The sequence below is a fragment of the Leptonotus elevatus genome, chromosome 8 (assembly GCF_054856555.1).
Source record: "Leptonotus elevatus isolate MCC_2025b chromosome 8, RoL_Lele_1.0, whole genome shotgun sequence".
Taxonomy (NCBI): Eukaryota; Metazoa; Chordata; class Actinopteri; order Syngnathiformes; family Syngnathidae; genus Leptonotus; species Leptonotus elevatus.
Window position 1 is genome coordinate 21,425,799 of NC_141246.1, and position 17,461 is coordinate 21,443,259.

The 17,461-nt window shown below is 40.5% G+C and overlaps 1 protein-coding gene across 4 annotated transcripts in view; it reads right to left on the reverse strand.

Annotated features, from left to right (window-relative positions):
• The window catches only part of rptor (regulatory associated protein of MTOR, complex 1), a 166,320-nt gene extending 149,830 nt beyond the window's left edge, over nt 1–16,490 (reverse strand). For 3 of the 4 annotated variants that reach the window (XM_086083496.1, XM_086083494.1, XM_086083495.1), the window contains exons 1-3: nt 16,203–16,343; nt 15,281–15,452; nt 1,602–1,704 (exon numbers count right to left, since the gene is read on the reverse strand). In XM_086083496.1, the coding sequence (XP_085939622.1) occupies nt 1,602–1,704; nt 15,281–15,445 (268 nt within the window). In that variant the 5' untranslated portion in view covers nt 15,446–15,452; nt 16,203–16,343. Of the gene's footprint in view, nt 1–1,601; nt 1,705–15,280; nt 15,453–16,202 lie in introns of all 4 variants that reach the window. The other variant, XM_086083497.1, reaches the window with a different exon arrangement.
• Between the last annotated feature and the right edge of the window lie 971 nt (nt 16,491–17,461).

Genomic DNA, 17,461 nt, shown 5'->3' on the forward strand with positions numbered 1-17,461 from the left:
GGAAAAGTCGACCAAGTCAGTTGGGTCAACCACAAAAATTGGTTGGTTTCATTTTGCCACTCACGTTTGCGATGTGTCAATTAATTATATTCGTAATTCTCTCTCGCATCCATGTTGGGCAGGACTTGCGCTGTTCCAGCCCCAGTCAAATTGCTTCATCCTACTTAAACACTTCCAGGTGTTCATCGCTGACATTTCCCAAACAGCCATGGATTTTACGGCGAATACATGAGCCAGATTGTTTCATGAGCTGATTGTCCTCGTGGAAACTCTAAACCACTTAGCAAATTCACTCACTGACCGACATCATATGTCCTGTGCAGACATAGGTAATGTCAAAAGCCAAACACCGTGGTCCGCATGAGCTGTGGTCTCGAGTGGAGGAGAAGCGGCGGTGAACCTCACCTAAGTTCGCAAATACTCTTCAGTCAATATCTATTACTAATATACCGGTGGGAGAGCGCAGAAATAACTCCCAGGAACGGCAGGCATACAGTATATGCATTCCTCATAAAAGTTCATTTCATTTTGTCTGCAACTTCATTTCACACAAATAGTGTTTCCATCCATCCATTCATCTTCTACCGCTTATCCGAGGTCGGGTCGCGGGGGCAGCAGCTTTAGGAGGGATGCCCAGACTTCCCTCTCCCTAGCCACTTCAACCAGCACCTCTGGCGGGATCCCAAGGCGCTCCAAGGCCAGCCAAGAGACATAGTCTCTCCAGCGTGTCCTGGGTCGTCCCCAGGGCCTCCAGCCGATGGGGCATACCCGGAACACCTCTCCACCTCTCCAAATCCGATGACACGACTACAAAGTCAATCATTGAACTGCGGCCTAGGGTGTCCTGGTGCCAAGTGCACATATGGACACCCCTATGTTTGAACATGGTGTTTGTTATGGACAATCTGTGACAAGCACAGAAGTCCAATAACAAAACACCACACGGGTTCTGATCGGGGGGGCCGTTCCTCCCAATCACGCTTGTGCAGGTCTCACTGTCATTGCCCACGCGAGCGTTGAAGTTCCCCAGCAGAACGAGGGAGCACTCTCCAGCACACCCTCCAAGGACTCCAAAAAGGGTGGGTACTCTAAACTGCTGTTTGATGCATAGGCACAAACAACAGTCAGGACCCGTCCCTCCACCCGAAGGTGGAGGGAGGCTACCCTCTCGTCTACCGGGGTGAACCCCAAAGTATAGGCACCTTCTGGACTGGTACCAGAGCCCAAGCTGTGTGTAGAGGCGAGACCGACTAAGTCTAGTCGGAACTTCTCGGCCTCACACACCAGCTCGGGCTCCTTCCCCGCCAGAAAGGTGACATTCCATGTCCCAAGAGCCAGCTTCTGTAGCCGGGGATTGGTCCGCCAAGGTCCCCGCCCTTGGCTGCCACGCATCCCACTATGCACCCGACCCCTTTGGGCCCTCCCACCGGTGGTGAGCCCTTGGGAAGGGGGACCCACGTTGCCTCTTTGGTGTAGGCCCAGCCACCAGGCACTCGCCAATGAGCCCCGCCTCCAGGCCTGGCTCCAGAGGGAGGCCCCGGTGACCCGCGTCCGGGCAAGGGAAACAAATAGTGTTTCCTTCAGTTAAAATTAAAACTCACCTATCCAGCACTCCAATCTGGCGCAGGGGGATGTCTTGACCACATCTGGAGGGTCCACTCCAACATTGAGACACAACACCAGTGCTACACTCACAGTCTTCATCTGTGGTAGAAAAACAGAAAACGAACCTTACACACAGATAGCTCATTGCAAATATTAGACTGGACAGGACACAGATACTTGATGTTCAGAACAATTTCACGTTACCTAGACACACAATAATATAGTCCATAATGGATACTGAACAATCCTAACTAAATTATAGCCTATTCAAATATAAAATGAATTGTCACAATCTCCTTGCCCTGCTCTGCAATTCTGTATTAACCACACAGAGACAGAAGAGACAGGTTACTAAAACAATGTTGATTGAAAACAAATATATATTTAAAAGTTTTTGTTTTTCAAACACTTGAAAAAATTATAACTCATCATTTACGATAGCTCTGTGATGTTCACGCAGCATCTTGTTTGTGCACTTTTCTGCACTGTCAATTTAAAAGAATGCCCTGCTTTTTAATGAAAGGATGGATTGTTTTTTATCCGATTAATTGATCCCAAAAAATCAAAGGATTTATATTTATTATAAATATAAATATATATTATATATATATTTTATTACAGCACTGACTCACCTGACTCACTCGCCAAAAATCCTCAATCGCTATTCGTGTCGACACGAATGAGTGTAGAGTTCAGAAAATGTTTTTAACGGTTTCTCATTGTACTTTTGCCCAAAAACACGTCATAGTCAAACAAATGAAAAATCTAATTTGATTCAAAATGGTTCAAGGTAAATGGAATGCACTTATAAAGCACTTTATCTACACTATATGTTGTCCAAAACGCTTTATTTGAAATCTTTAATGTACACCCACCGGCGTGTTGATGCAGAGCCACGTCATGCTATGGTAGGTTTTTCATTTTAGCTTAAAACAACTTACTTTAACCTCTAGCCTCCATCAGCATACCCCGGTCACCGACAGAATATAGGGGCTGTGTCGGAATGTCCACCCTTGTCCCCTAACCCCTCATTCCCTACATAGCCCTGCACTTTATAGTGGCCTAATATATAGTGCCCTCAATCTGTTTGACGATTCGGACAGCCAGCTCACTACTTTCTCCTCATCGCATATCACGTAATCACCGTACCCGTCATGACGCACATGCGCATAAATCTCTATTTAATGCAAATGATAGTTTTAAAACTGTACTTTATTTCCTTTGTTGTACATATTTTCAACTAAAACGAATTCCGTTGTATATATTTAATGCATCGCTTTGATTCCCGCGCGCTGTTTTTTTTCATACTCGCAATGCATTGTGGTCTATATCAACCCACATGAGTGAACATCGATGTTCACTACATTTCAGAGTGCATTGTGGGTAATTTTAAGGGCCCTACATTTTCGTTCCCTGGACGCCACTACAAAATGGCGCGACCCCTCAGTAGGGCACTATATAAGGAGTAGGGTGCACATTCGGACACAGCCAGGGTGTTTTTCGCTTTTGGCAAAGTTTCAATCCATCCGTGTTATGTCGTACCAGCTAGCTAGCTACTAGCCCTAAGCTAACCTGGGAGGGTTTGTCTCTCCGGTCCAGCGTCCAAAACAATAAAGACAGCAAGACAGCTTTAACAGTCTACAGCGAAGTAACTAATACACAGCCTATTGACTGATTGCTAAACATAACCGATTGTCAAAAATAATTATTGATTAATTTGATAAATGAATTAGTTGTTGATTATTTTACTTATCATTGCGCCTCATTGTTCTCTTAGTTATCAAAGCTTCCTGTCATGAATATTGCCCAGCTCAACTGTATACAAACAGTGCAATGTGACCTCTTGAAAATAATAATAATAAATTATAATGCATTGGATTTTCATATAGCGCTTTTCTATCTAATCAGAAACTCAAAGATTATTATTATTATATTTATTATTATTCGTGCGCTCACTCATTCACACTGTGGTGGCAGTAAGATACTTAAGTAGCCACAGCTGCCCAGGGGCAGGCTGACGGAAGTGCGGCTGCCAGTGTGCACCTACGACCCCACCCCCAACCCCGACCACCACCAAACATTCGCACCTTCCATACACCAGTGTGAGTAGCACTGGAGGCAATGTGTGAAGTGCCTTGCCCAATTACATGACTTGGGGAGAGCGGGGATCGAACAGCCGACCTTCTGGTTACTGAACGACTGTCTCTACACCCTGAGCCACGGCCGCCACAAATAGTGACGCAGACTCAGTATGATAGCAAAACCTGACAGGAGACTTTGTTTTGGTGCATGCTGTGTGTGTGCTGTGTTCACGTGCTGTGAATGTGTTGTCAGGAAGGTTAGGACCGCTGGTGTTGTAAAAATAATTATGGTGTACTCTCCTTTCTCACTGACTGAATAAAAGGTCAGTGTGCAAGTGGGACATAGCAGTGCCTCACAGCACTACAGCAAATCAACCATACCTGACCTGCTCACTTGCCCTTTGCCTACCTGCATGTGTATGTCACAAACCTATTCTGTGTGAAAGGAACTGATGCGCTACTGTCCCATATTTGCATTAATCTCGAACTCAGTGTTTCCCACACCATGTTAATACTTGGGCGAGCCACCCAAGTAAATTGGCCACCACCCAAGAAGTTCTCAAGAAAATTTATTAAGAATATATTTAAAAAGGAAAAAAAATACATGTCGCGACAGGATGTACCACATGTAACGTTAGTTCGCCGTCACTCACTGGTGGATTGTGAGGCTAGAGGAGACGTAGTAACAGGACTGAGACCCACCTCCGGTTCAAACCGCATCCCATCCCTACCGCCAGAGTCCACCCACCCAAGTAGATTTCAGATCTGTGGGAAACACTGACTACCCATTTTTTATTACATAAATGCTAACTGTGTGTCAGCTTCTAAATCAGATGTCATCCCCATCTCGACTGTAATCTACAGTATGTGAGAAAAAAGCTTCATGCCCAGAAAATACAAAATACAGTGGAAATTGTTTTGATATTTTCAGAGATTGAAGTCGACATAAGTAGAGATGTGCATGTCAATTTTGGTGATGATTTGTAATGGAGAGAATAATGTACTGATTACATGGACATGGTTTATTTGTACAAACCCAATTCCCAAAAAGTTGGGACGCTATACAAATTGTGAATAAAAACTGAATGCAATTATGGGGAAGTGCCAAATGTCAATATTTTGTTCAGAATAGAACATAGATGACAGGTCAAAAGTTTAAACTGAGAAAATGTATCATTATAAGGGCAAAATATGTTGATTGTATATTTCATGGTGCCAACAAATCTAAAAAAAAAGTTGGGACAGGTAGCAATAAGAGACTGGAAAAGTCAATGGCACACAAAAAACAGCTGGAAGACCAGTTACTAATAATGAGGTCCATTGGAAACTTGATTGGAGTATAAAAAGAGCTTCTCGGAGTGGCAGTGTCTCTCAGAAGCGAAGATGGGTAGAGAATAACCAATTCCTCCAATGTTGCGAAGAAAGATAGTGGAGAAATATCAGAAAAGTGTTTTACCAGAGAAAAATTGCAAAAAGGTTGAAGTAATCATCTACAGTGCATAACATCATCCAAAGATTCAGAGAATCTGGAACAATCTCTGTGTGTAAGGGTCAAGGCCGAAAAATCATACTGGATGCCCGTGATCTTCGGGCTCTTAAACGGCACTGCACCGCAAACAGGAATGCTTACTGTAAGGGAAATCACAGAAAGGGCTCAGCAATACTTCCAGAAAAAACTGTGGGTGAACACAACCCACAGTGCCAGCCGCCGTTGCCAGATGAAACTCTACAGTACAAAGAAGAAGCCATTTCTAAAGCAGACCAAGAAGCGCAGGTGTTTCTTTGGGCCAGGGGTTATTTAAAATGGAGTGTGGCAAAGTGGAAACCTGTTTTGTGGTCAGACGAATCACGATTCGAAGTTCTTTGTGGAAAACTAGGGCGCTATATCATACTGACTAAAGAGGACAAGGACAACCCGAGTTGTTATCAGCACTCAGTTTATAAGCCTGCATCTGTGATGGTATAGGGTTGCATGAGTGCGTGTGGCGTGGGCAGCTTCCACATTCGGAAAGGCATCGTCAATGCAGAAAGGTATATTCAGATTGGAGAACAACATATGCTCCCATCCAGGCATCATCACTTTCAGAGAAGATCTTGCATTTCTCAACACGATAATGCCAGACCACATGCAGCACCAATTACAACATCATGGCTGCGTAGGAAAATAATCTGGGTACTTCTTTCACTTCTCGAGGACATTTGGCGCATCATAAAGGGGAAGGTGCAACAAACAAATCCCAAGACAGTTAACAGTTAAACAGATATGTGTTAAACAAGAATGGGTCAGCATTCCTATTTCTAAACTTAAGAAACTTGTCTCCTCAATCCCCAGACGTTTGCAGACTATTGTAAGAAGAAGAGGGGATGCCTCACCGAGGTGAAAATGGCCTTGTCCCAACTTTTTTTTAGATTTGTTGACACCATGGAATTTAAAATCAACATAGTTTTCCCTTAAAATTATACATTTTCTCAGTTTAAACTTTTGACCTGTTCTCTATGTACTATTCTGAATAAAATATTAAAATCTGGCACTTCCACATAATCGCATTCAGTTTTTATTCACAATTTGTATAGTGTCCCAACTTTTGGGAAATTGGGTTTGTATATGTATGATCTGCCCTAACACTGTAATGTAATGTTCTGTTGTTTGTTGTTTAAAAGGAAAAGGAGTTTTAAAAAAATTAATAAAGAGGTTTTTGGGGGATGATTGATAGCATTTTCGTTTCATGAAGTCATGTTTGCTTTTGTACATTTAGTTGTGCTCATAACTTGGCAAGCACAACTGTATATTCTCCGGTCCATCTGTGAACATTACTTCATTCTTACAGATACAAGTTCTAATGTTCAAAAGTACACACTGCATACTATAGTTTTGCTTATTTTACATATACCGTATTGATATTATTTATTTATCCATTCATTCAATGCTTTCGATAGATATCTATGTTTTTTAGCTTCTTTGATTATTTGTGTTTTAGTGATATTGTTATAATGCTTTTGGTCACCTGAATTGTGATGTGAGATGTTCATACCATTTCATCTCTAGGATGAGGAAAACAGAAGACGATTTGAATATAAATATATTTGTTTGCATCTCTAGCTCGAATGCAGGCCCGAGGAGTCGGTGGATAAAAGCACACCCAAAAAAATTTAAACCTTGGGACATACAGAAATGATGCACACTTTTTTTCTCTTCAATGAACTTGAGCCTTTCATCAAATACGGTGTGTCTTAATATGCAGCTCAAGATCTCTTTGAAAATTTAATCTAATCAAAGTAAATTAATTGATTTGGAGGTGCCCAAATATTATACAATTAAAATGCTCGCTATTTGTAAGCATCTCTCACAACTGTCAAAGATATGATGTCATCGGAACTGCTTTGAGAAAGAAAAGAGCATTTTATAACAAGTGACCCTTGTGAGGAATAAGCGGTTCAGAAAATGGATGATTTCAGTAAACCAGTTCTGTGTTTCTCATTTGAATGAACACAGTATTTGTTTTTTCAGGCATTATTATAAAAATGCCAGCATCCATGTAAGTAAAGGAAGCTTAACATCTACATTAATATCTTGTAGCGATCTTGTTTCAAAGATACATTACACAAAGAGCCTTAGAAACCATGGCAGGTTTGCCCTTTAAAATACAAAAGCTGAAATGACAGCAGCCTTTAGAAAAATATTCATGTGAAATCCAGAGAGAGAATTTTTTTTTACTGACATTGTGGATAAAATGTCAAAGAACAGACTTGGCTTTCATAACGGTAACAGGTATGGTTCTCCAAAACCCCTCAAACATAATATATGATAGGTAGCAACCCAGTCGATTCTGGATAAAGGTGAAATCACATTAGTATTAATCATAATTACATATACAATATAGTCAGCCCACTTCATAAAAATATGCTTTCCTAGGATCATTTAGTTGTTTCCAGCCAGGCTCCAGTGAATGCAATTTGTACTCCTACAGTACAAGATAGTCATTTGCATTGAATTAACGCAGATGAATAAAGCATGAGTTTGTTTTTCTTTAAACACTTCATCATGAAGTTAAGAAACACGAGAACTGGGGCTGGGCCATATATCGTTATTGTACCCATACCTGGATATGAATATTCAAGATACTAATATTAAGTCGTGGATTTGCCATGCTCACACTTCGTGTACTGTACGGCTCATGCTAACCAACCACATATCTCCTTTCAATTGTGCTGTTTATCGACAGCTAAAGCCAACCAATGGCAATCATCTGACAAACGGAGGGAGCGAGCGAGGGAGCAGGTTTATTCTTAATTTTGATTCATTGACATACCAACACCTAGAATGGAAGCCTAGTAGATGATTAGAAAAATTAATAAATAAAAAAGTGACTAGTTGGACCACTGATTGTAATTAAGTAAAAAAAAAATGAAAAAAAATAAAAAAAACAAGTGACTTGACACCCATCATTCTTCTTAACCCATTAAGGCCGGGAGCGCGCAAACGCTTTTCTACTGTTAAAGCCGGGAGCGCTCCGGCGCTCTACTCCCTTTAAACCCGGGAGCGCGGATTAGTCATTTTGTTTTGTTTTGACCAATTCTTAGTCTCTTAGCCGATGAAATGCAATAGACTATACACGAGTGGGTGACGTGGGCCTCGTAGCAGGTCCTGGAATTTTTTATTCGAGCATTTATGGCTTACGCAGATTCACGGGAGTTATGAAATAAATGACTCGATTGGAGACAGCGCGGGAGGACTTCGAATCGGTGTAACCAGTCGACAGTGGCTTATTGTTAAGAAAATGTTTGTAGACCATAAGGATGTTGAAGATGAAGACGGCTTTGTAACGGAATGGACAACGAACGATTACCACAGGTTATTACAACTATGCGCTCCAGTGTTGAAGGTAAATATACCCGCAGATGCGAAATTTGTTTGTTGATTTTAAAAATGTATATATTAAAAGTTTATAATAATAATTCTGTTTGCATGCTCTGAAATGTTTTGGGAATTAGGTTTCTATCTGCTTCAGGAGCTAAGATATCAATTATTATTTTTTATATTTTTGAGTTTCCAGGAAAACTTTTCGGGGGTGTCCCATAGATTTTAGAGACATGTTTTTCTTAGGCGCTTTAAGGCCTTAATGGGTTAATGTATGCCAGCTTTTACAGAAATGCAATAATTCAAATGAGATATGTAAGAAGTAACAATGTTATATACTTTACAAATAGATCTTTCTATATGCTGTCTATCTAATAAACAATGTACAATACATGGATCAAATCCAAGCAGACTGGAGTAGAGCATGACGACTCTTTGCATATCTATAGATCGAAGCAGAAATCATTGCCGATCAGATCATTTTGAAACAAAAATCGCTTTGAATCAAAAATCTATTCTGAATCGAATCGAAGAGCCAAAAATCTGAATCGAATAAAACCGTGATTCCCACCACTACTCGATACGTCATACTGTATGTCGGTACGCTCATAAACTGAGGACCTCCAGTAATCATTTTCCATATACATTTTCAACTGATAAAATGTAGATTAATACTGTATAGCCCAAATCTACAAAAGTTTACATATTGTATCTTTTTAAGGCCAAAGTCCAAGTTCAGAGGCCAACACTGCACCATCCTAAGTACACTTTGAGAATTTGACAGAAAAAAAGACACAAAAACAAACTATGACAGACACAGGCTTCTAATTTGCAGGACAGAAACAGCAAACAAAAACTAGCTACACAGTTCACCAACAAGCATTACAGATTAGAAATACTAAGTCATCTTCAATTAATATTATTGCAGTCAGCCAGGTTTCAATGGGGGTTTTTCCCAAGCCAACCATCAATTGCAGCTATATAGCCCTGACGTCCTCCTATAGCTGAAACCTTATATGTGATTATATGACAAGCTCAGTGACCGCACACACAATCACAATGCACATGGATTGCAAGACATAAAAGAGCATAACTGCAAACACACTCACACTCACACACACACACACACACACACACACACACACACACACACACACACACACACACACACACACACACACACACACACACACACACTCACACACACACACACACACTCACACACACACACACACACACACACACACACACACACACACACACACACCTCAAACCCTAGCTGTTGGCCTGACAGGTACGGGGTAATAAACTTAACCAATAGGTAATGCAATTGTGCAGCCTGCTACTTCACCTTCATGCTGCGAAAGCAATGCATATCGCGTTTGTGCACAAATCACTGCAACAGCAGACTCTGAATGCCATTTACAGCCCACACAAGCCTTTCACTGCATTCTCACTCAATGTCTGAAATCACCTCAATCAATTGCAAGACCAAAACTGTATATGAACAGCATTGAGCAGATGATAGACAGACAGAGAGATAGAGGGATAGATGGATAGATGGATAGATGGATATGTACCTTAATAATCCCAATGGGAATTATCCAGATGCTCCATCTGACACACAGTTCAGTGAGATCAATGAGAAGTAATTACACACATATGGAACCACATTTTTTATTTTCAGGGTTGTGGAGATGGACACCAGCAGGATAGACAAGCTGGTTAAGAAGGCTGGCAATAGTGTTGTTCCGATACCATTTTTTGGGCCCCGATTCCGATACCCAGTTTTTCAGTATCGGCGTACCGATACCTAGTTGTTGTTGTTGTTTTTTCAACATGAAAAAGCTGCCCTACCTCGCTGTGGTTGGCAAACTCCCAAATCAAAAAGCGCCAAAACGCCTCTCAGCAGGTAAATGCAATGAATTTGCCTGCTACTTTAGTGAAAAAGTGCAATCCATTAGGTCAAACATCATCACAAACGAGTAAAATTACAAAATTATGCAGAACTTAAAATTAGGAACGCACGATAATATCAGTGGCCGATAATTATCGGCAATTATCTGCCAATTTGACGTCAAACAGATAAACCAGATAATGAAGAAATCCACCAATAATAATAGACATGCCACGTTGGTCCATCTGTTGTGGTTGTGGCTCAAGTTGTGCCCAACTCCTCAACCCATCCCCTCTCCTATGGTAGTGTTCCATATTTGTGATGTCATAATGTGCGCGACCTCGTGTTCACAAAAGATGCATCATGGCGACATGTCAGTCAGTGTGGGCTTTCTTTACTGTGTCTGCCCAAAATGTTACCCTCGCAGTTTTTTGTTGCATTTTTAAAACATGACTGTTTTGTTTTGGCAAACTCAAAAATGAGTTACTGGTTGTCTTTGAAGCAGAGATATCAATAAAATTCAGCTTCATGGTGCTTTACACATAGCCCCGGACAGCCCAGAATTGTGATGCGCTGCCACGAAAATTGAGATGCGCCCATTTTTATGCCAAGCACATGTGTGTCAATCTACGAAAATAGAGTCCCTAGAATCACTGTCTAGAAACCAAAGACCAAGTTTAAAATCTTATAGTGCAGCCTGAGACTCAGACCTGACTTTCGGCAATCATATCAAATCTATCAACTAAAACAGCCTTTACCAGCTGAATAACATAACCAGACTGAAGGACTGCATGCTCCAAGCAGACCAAGACAAGCTTATCCATGCTTTTATCTCCAGTAGACTTGATTATTCTAATGGTCTTCCGACTGGACACTCAAAAAAGAACATCAGACAGTTGCAGCTCATTCAGAACGCTGCAGCTCCGTTTCTGACCAAAACAAAGAGATCAGAACATATCAATCCAGTCCTAAAGGCTTTACACTGGCTCCCAGTCAGCTGTATAGGGTGTCAATAAAGTCTGGGCACATGGTAAAAAACACTTAAAAGATATGGTCCGATGTTTTTCCGTTGCTGTTTGAAAACACAACATTAAAACTGATGCATGAGGAAGCCAGCAGAACAGCCAACCAGGAACGAGCGTGAAACCAGCCCACCAATCAGGAGTGGGGGTTCGCAGAAATGAATTTGCATATGCAGACAAGGCACATGATTCAAACTCCTAACATGTCCGCGAAAACAGTCCACCAATCAGGAGCGGGAATTCACACTGCGAAATTGGCACCATCAAATCCCTGAATAGTTTGAGTCCGGAAAACAATAGAGATCTACTGTAATGTCGTTTTGAAAACATTTATTGTGCAGTGTGTATCAATACTCAGGACTGCAGTGTGAAAGCAAATATTTAGTAATATGAAAGGTATTCACTTAAGTAAAGCCATCAATTTTCTGAATCACTTATTAAGGCTGTTGTTTAATCTTCCTCCTCCCGGGTGACGTGCGGGACGCCGTAACAATCACTTCCTGTTGTGTGTAGTATTACTTTTTCTCCCCAGAGAAAAAAAGCCAGCTGTTTTTCTATTAAAAGTTTGACACGCTCCGCTTTAACGCGGTACCAGCAAGAACTTTGTAAAAAAGTGTAATCATCACCCATGCACTTAAATTAATGTCAGTTTCACGATAACGTTAGCCGGTTGGCAAAGCGGTTAGCATAGCAGGGCTTCTAGGTTTTTTCCTCGTTAATCACGCCTCGCAATCTCTTCGTGAGAAATTCGATACTTGTAACTAAAGAAGAAGGGGGAGGGGGGAATTTTGCGTAGACGAACGATTCGATGAACGAATCTTTTGAACAGTTATTTTTAATTAACTGAGTCTAAAGATTCAGTTCACTTAAAATAACTGTCATGCCCATCACTAATTCACTGCCATGTCCATTTGTTCAGGCTGCCACCTGGTGACAGCTGTGTGAAACAAACTTGCAGAATGAATGCTTTTGCCTGTCAAACAAGCGTTCTGACGATAGACACGATAGGAAGAAAATGACACGCTATTTTTTTTTCAATCGTCTTCAGGATAAATATCGTCATATCGCCCAGCACTAGCTACAGGTGATTCCCACGCATGATGGGCTCTGCGGCAAACGGCTCTTCATTTAGCGTTGTGGTGAATGAGTAAGTCATGGACTTTAGATTTGTCAGGATAAATATCGTCATATCGCCCAGCACTAGCTACAGGTGATTCCCACGCATGATGGGCTCTGCGGCAAACGGCTCTTCATTTAGCGTTGTGGTGAATGGGTAAGTCATGAACTTTATATTTGTTCTGTGGTGCCTCCTTAAATCTATCTATCTCTTAAATGCGCCAACTTGTCGCATTTAAGGAGGGTGCTGCTAAAATAGTTACATAAAAATGTGGCTTCAAATTTATTGTCATATCTATAAAATACCCCAGTTTTTGTGTTGCTCGTATCATTTATAAGCATTACCACAGTGACCTCACCATATTAACGCCATGTTGTTACCCTTGTTATGGTGTTTGTGCTGCTAGTACAGGTACATAAAAATACATAGTGGATTTGCCACCGCAACTGATATCAAATACCGATACTACTAGTAAATAAAATTCGCAATTCATAAATGACCAATGATTAAAAAAAAAAAAAGATCTATCCCAATTTATTATTTTTCCTTAAAATTGCATGAAGTTAATGGCAACTTTGGATTCATATAATTTCTAATTTCTTGTCCCCGATCGTAAAACGGCCGCAGGAGGGCAGCTGATAATGGTATTGGTCACCGCCGTGAGTACCGATACCTTAAAATAAGACTGTTATTGGCGATACCTGGTATCTGTAGTCACCCATGATAGTCAGGATGATACCACCTCTGTCTCAATTTGAGCCAGGAAAAACCCTGTCCTACATACTTCCTAACCTTTCAAATCAATACTGGCCATAAAAATGGTTTCTGCAGAGGCTAGATGTAAAAATTACAGGAAAATGTTATACTCTTCTACTATTTATTTATGAATATGTGGTATTCCCCATTATCATAGATCATTTTCTGAATTTGTGAAGCATTATTAGTACTACAGGCAGTAATGGAGACGACTGTAGCGTCAACGAACACCATACCCAAACATCATTAGGAGTGTGACGATTAAGGGTGTTAGAAAAAAATTGATTCGGCAATATATCGCGATATTACAGCGCGCAATTCTCGAATCGATTAGATATGTGGCCGAATCGATTTTTAAATATCAATTTTTTATGGGAATATTCAACACAACGTCTTACTTAGTGTTAGGATTCACACATTAAGCATGGAAAAATGTTATATTAATGGAACATTAAGCCTTAATATTTTATTTCAACGCTGTTCAAACATGACACAGACTGCAACCTGTTTGTTAAATGCAGTGGCTTAGTTATAAGCCTGAATTTGCAGTTAAATAAATAAATTTTCATACAAATCTTACAGTGTACATGTACAAGTTTACTGATCATTATTTTCTAAATTTGAGTTAAAAAAAATAATCGCAATAATCTATTTTTTATTCGTATAGGGATTAATCAGTATCGAATCGAATCGTGACCTATGAATCGTGATATGAATCGAATCGCCAGATACCAGGCAATTCACACCCCTAGTGACGATATATCTATACCACAATAAATCGTGATACTTTGTCTTCGCAAGTATCGCGATATTTGTAGTTTATATACAGCCTCTATAACGGCTCCATTGTTCATTACTTATTGAACAATTACCTGGCAGCGCCTCATACGAGTGGCGGGGAAATGTATGGAAGTCTTCAGACTCATGAGCTTACTTTTACTTGTGTAAGACATTTATTATCTGTCCAGCAACTGACTCAGTTTTGCATACGTAACATTTTAAAACATATTTTATGGTTTGACTTTTTGAAGCACACAATTTCTGAGGAATATTAATATTGATTTAATTGGATTTAATATTTAATAATTTGATTTATTTACTTTTGCAATGTTACACAAAAAAAATCGTCACAGTTTACAAAATGAGACAATTCACTATGCAACTGATTGACATGTTGCGTGAAAAAAGTGTTTAAGAAAGACACAAATTTGTTCACACACAGAAAGTGGTCTCTGTTAAGAAGACATTTGTATTTGTTTAAAAAAAATACACTAAAGTACTCACTGTGAAGAAGACGATAGTATAATTAATATTTTGTTTCAGTGATGGTACAAAAATAAACCATTTTCACATTGAAAAAACATCAAATGATGGCTTGAGCAGTTTTATTGTAGATTATCATGGATTTATTACCTGACCAATATATCAATAATCGCGGTATTGTCGTATCATGAGATAATCGTTATTGTGTGCCTTGTATCGCGAGGTACCGAGAGGTTCCTACCCCTAAACATCATACATTTAGAATTTAGTTAAGGCCATTTAAGAAACAGCCATACCTCCAATTACTAGACAACTAGTCCTCATTATGGTGAATAAGAGCCTTAGTTGCAGCCAATCACAAGGCACATATAACAAAAACTCACATTCACACATTTGTGTAATTTTGATTCTTAAATTAACCTCACCCACATATTTATAGAGTACGGGCGGAAGCAGGAGTACCCGGCGAAAACTCACGCAAGAAGGAACTCTACACAGGATGCCCTTAGCCAAAACCCTAACCCAGGACTTCTTGACTGTGAGGCAGACAGGCTAAACACGACTCTACCACGCTGCCTGAAGAAACACCCAGACCAAGTTTACATGCAAGAGCTGCAGGACAAGGAGCCCTTGTAGCCACACACCACAGCACAGCCTTAAAGGATAAAAGTAGAAATGTACCCTGTCCTTCATCCTCCAGCTCTGCGCAAGGGCCTTGGATCCCTCTATCTTCTCTGAGTGTCGCTTCTTCATGAAGGCCAGGGGCAGCTCCCAGTCATTCATGTCAGCCTCTTCCTCAGCAAAGCCCACAGCTGGTGAGTGTAGCAAGTCTGCATCCATTTTCATTAGGACCCTACAGGGGTGAGCATATTTATGTCAGTAACACACATCCTGTAGCACAGCTGAACTAGTAAACTAGCATTCTATCCTTTCATTTTAAGCTTCTCTAGTTCAGGGTCAGAGGAAAATTGGAGCCTTTCCTGAATGCCACGGGCCAAATTACAGAGCAAGAGAGGGGACATCTGAACAGTGTCACACTCCTGAGGAGGTTGTGAGCAGCTCAAGCAAATATGTTTTTAAATTGTGATCAAAAGGAAAATCCAAGCAAGAATGGGGAGAACATACCAACCCCTCATAGATAACCCCATCCAATTTACATTACAGTGTTTAGCCTCATATTTGGAGAACCCCTTACAACTAAAATTGAATAGAAGACAACACAATGGCAAATTACACTTTGCATTCGTTAACGCACAGTACAGTAATACAATTCCAAATCATCATTTTTCACTGCCACTAAGGGGTTGTATCCAAGATGACATGGATCCCTAATGCACATTAATCCGAATAGTTGCTTGTCAATTCAGAATTGTTGTAAAAATACGAATAATAAAACGCTCAAGGGTACTTTGGCAAAATAAAATAGTGTTTAAGCGTAAAGTCAACAACGCTCACTTGAGTTTCACAAGTGGAACTCTGCTGGCTAGGCAAACGTTAGCTACATTAGCGAGCTTCATTAGACAGCTCTTTCTGCCACTGAATACGCAAGAACTGTGCAACAAAAAGACAGAGAAGTGCAGAATTGACCATAAAGTGTGCAGACCTCGGTGTGGAGGAACGATCTACCCGGGCTGGGGAAGCTCTTCGCCTCCGGACGATGATAGATACCGTCGCACAAACAATTCCGGTGAAAAAATTGTAAGACAGCGTCCACAGTCTATACAGTATGTCAAACCCGTCAAATCCAAGTTGGACGGGTGTGTGTTTGCAGGGGAATCTGTGGCTCCTCTCCCCACGGCTCTTCGCTATGGGAAGGGGCTGGAGATGAGGCCCATCTTCACACGGACAGTCTGCCACAGCCACGCGAGCCACCGCACACTCTGAGCAACGACTCGGCTCCTATGGTCCTCTGCCACAAGCCGGGTGGCTATCAGGCAGTTTCGTGCACCGAATTTCACGAAAATCACACACAATCCAGAGAAATTCGCCGCAGAACCACTTTATCAGCACTCCTGCAAGGGCGCAGCCATCTTGGGTTCGACCCACAATGCACTGTTGGCGTGAGGCTGTCATGATACGTCACCACTGTTGTTCTGTGCCACATGCGCATTCTGAGGGGTTTGTATTTGCCCTGCGTCATCTAGATTTTGGAGGGATTTTGAAAAATATATATGTGTATGAAAAATTGGGCGTACCATCGCAGTTGGTCGAAAAGATAAAGTTCCAACATTTGTATGTAATAATAAAAAAACATTTTCCTTTGTAATAAATGCTGATATTTGGAAAAGTTTACATAACCTGAGAAATGCCTAATTCGTTTCGAACTTTCAAACATTTATTTTAGAATTTAATTTGCATTTGTAAGCTGCAATACTTTAGTGATTTATCATTAATAAGCTTTAAATGATTATGAGTCATTGTGCTTTATAATCTTAACTTCTTTATTTGATTTGTTTCTTCGGTTTGTTGCTTATTTTTATTCCTTCTAAGCCAATGTACCTTGTATAAGTATAGGTCTACTTGTATTTCTTTGCATATTTTTGCGTAATTTCATGACAGTTTGAACTTTCAATATTTTGTGTGTGTGTGTGTGTGAGGCACAGATTAAAAACAAAAAAATGTGGGATGGTGGGGCAAGGTAGTGAAACATGAACATGTGACCTAGATATACTATACTAATACTAATACTATTATTATTATTATTATTATTATTATTGTCTGAACCACTTAGCCTCATGTGGGTTGCAGGTGTGCAGTAGGCAGGGTACACCCAATTATTATTATCATTATTATTATTATTATTATTATTATTATTCAACCATTATCTGAACCACTTAGCCTCAAGTGGGTTGCAGGCGCGCT